This window comes from Eimeria mitis, genomic scaffold (genome assembly GCF_000499745.2).
Source record: "Eimeria mitis Houghton genomic scaffold, Emh_scaff1414, whole genome shotgun sequence".
In the NCBI taxonomy this organism is placed as follows: Eukaryota; Apicomplexa; class Conoidasida; order Eucoccidiorida; family Eimeriidae; genus Eimeria; species Eimeria mitis.
Genome location: NW_013569125.1, coordinates 8,769 through 9,194, shown reverse-complemented (window position 1 = coordinate 9,194; position 426 = coordinate 8,769). Strand labels below are relative to the sequence as shown.

At 59.2% G+C, this 426-nt stretch overlaps 1 protein-coding gene across 1 annotated transcript in view; it reads left to right on the top strand.

Annotated features, from left to right (window-relative positions):
* The window catches only part of EMH_0036520 (uncharacterized protein), a gene marked incomplete at both ends in the record, with an annotated part of 3,388 nt that overhangs the window by 351 nt on the left and 2,611 nt on the right, over positions 1–426 (top strand). Inside the window, one exon of the mRNA XM_013495097.1 lies at positions 3–426. Within this exon, the coding sequence (XP_013350551.1) occupies positions 3–426 (424 nt within the window). The remainder of the gene's footprint in view (positions 1–2) is intronic.

The following is a 426-nucleotide window of genomic DNA, read 5'->3' as shown; positions in this document are numbered from 1 at the left end:
GTGCCGCAGCTCCTGCTACCTCAGCAGCAGCGGCAGCAGCTGCAGCAGCAAGCACAGCTCTTGCTGCCGCCGCAGCAGCAGCAGCAACTGCAGCAGCAGCAGCAGCAGCAGCAGCAGCAGCAGCACAAGAAATATTTCGACATATGGAAAAGGCCGCAGCATGTAGGGATGTTTGCCTTAGGACAGCAGGCGGGCCTGCTCCCTCATCAGCATCATCATCATCAGCAGCAGCAGCAGCAGCAACAGCAGCAGCAGCAGCAGCAGCAGCAACAGCAGCCTCTGCTGCTTTTTAAAGGGCTCACTCCCGCCGCCTTTTCCTCTTCTGTACAGCCGCTTCAGTTGCAGCAGCAGCTCCATTTGCAGCAGCAAGAGCAGCAGCAACAGCAGCAGCAGCAGCAGCAGCAGCAGCAGCAAGGCCACTGGATC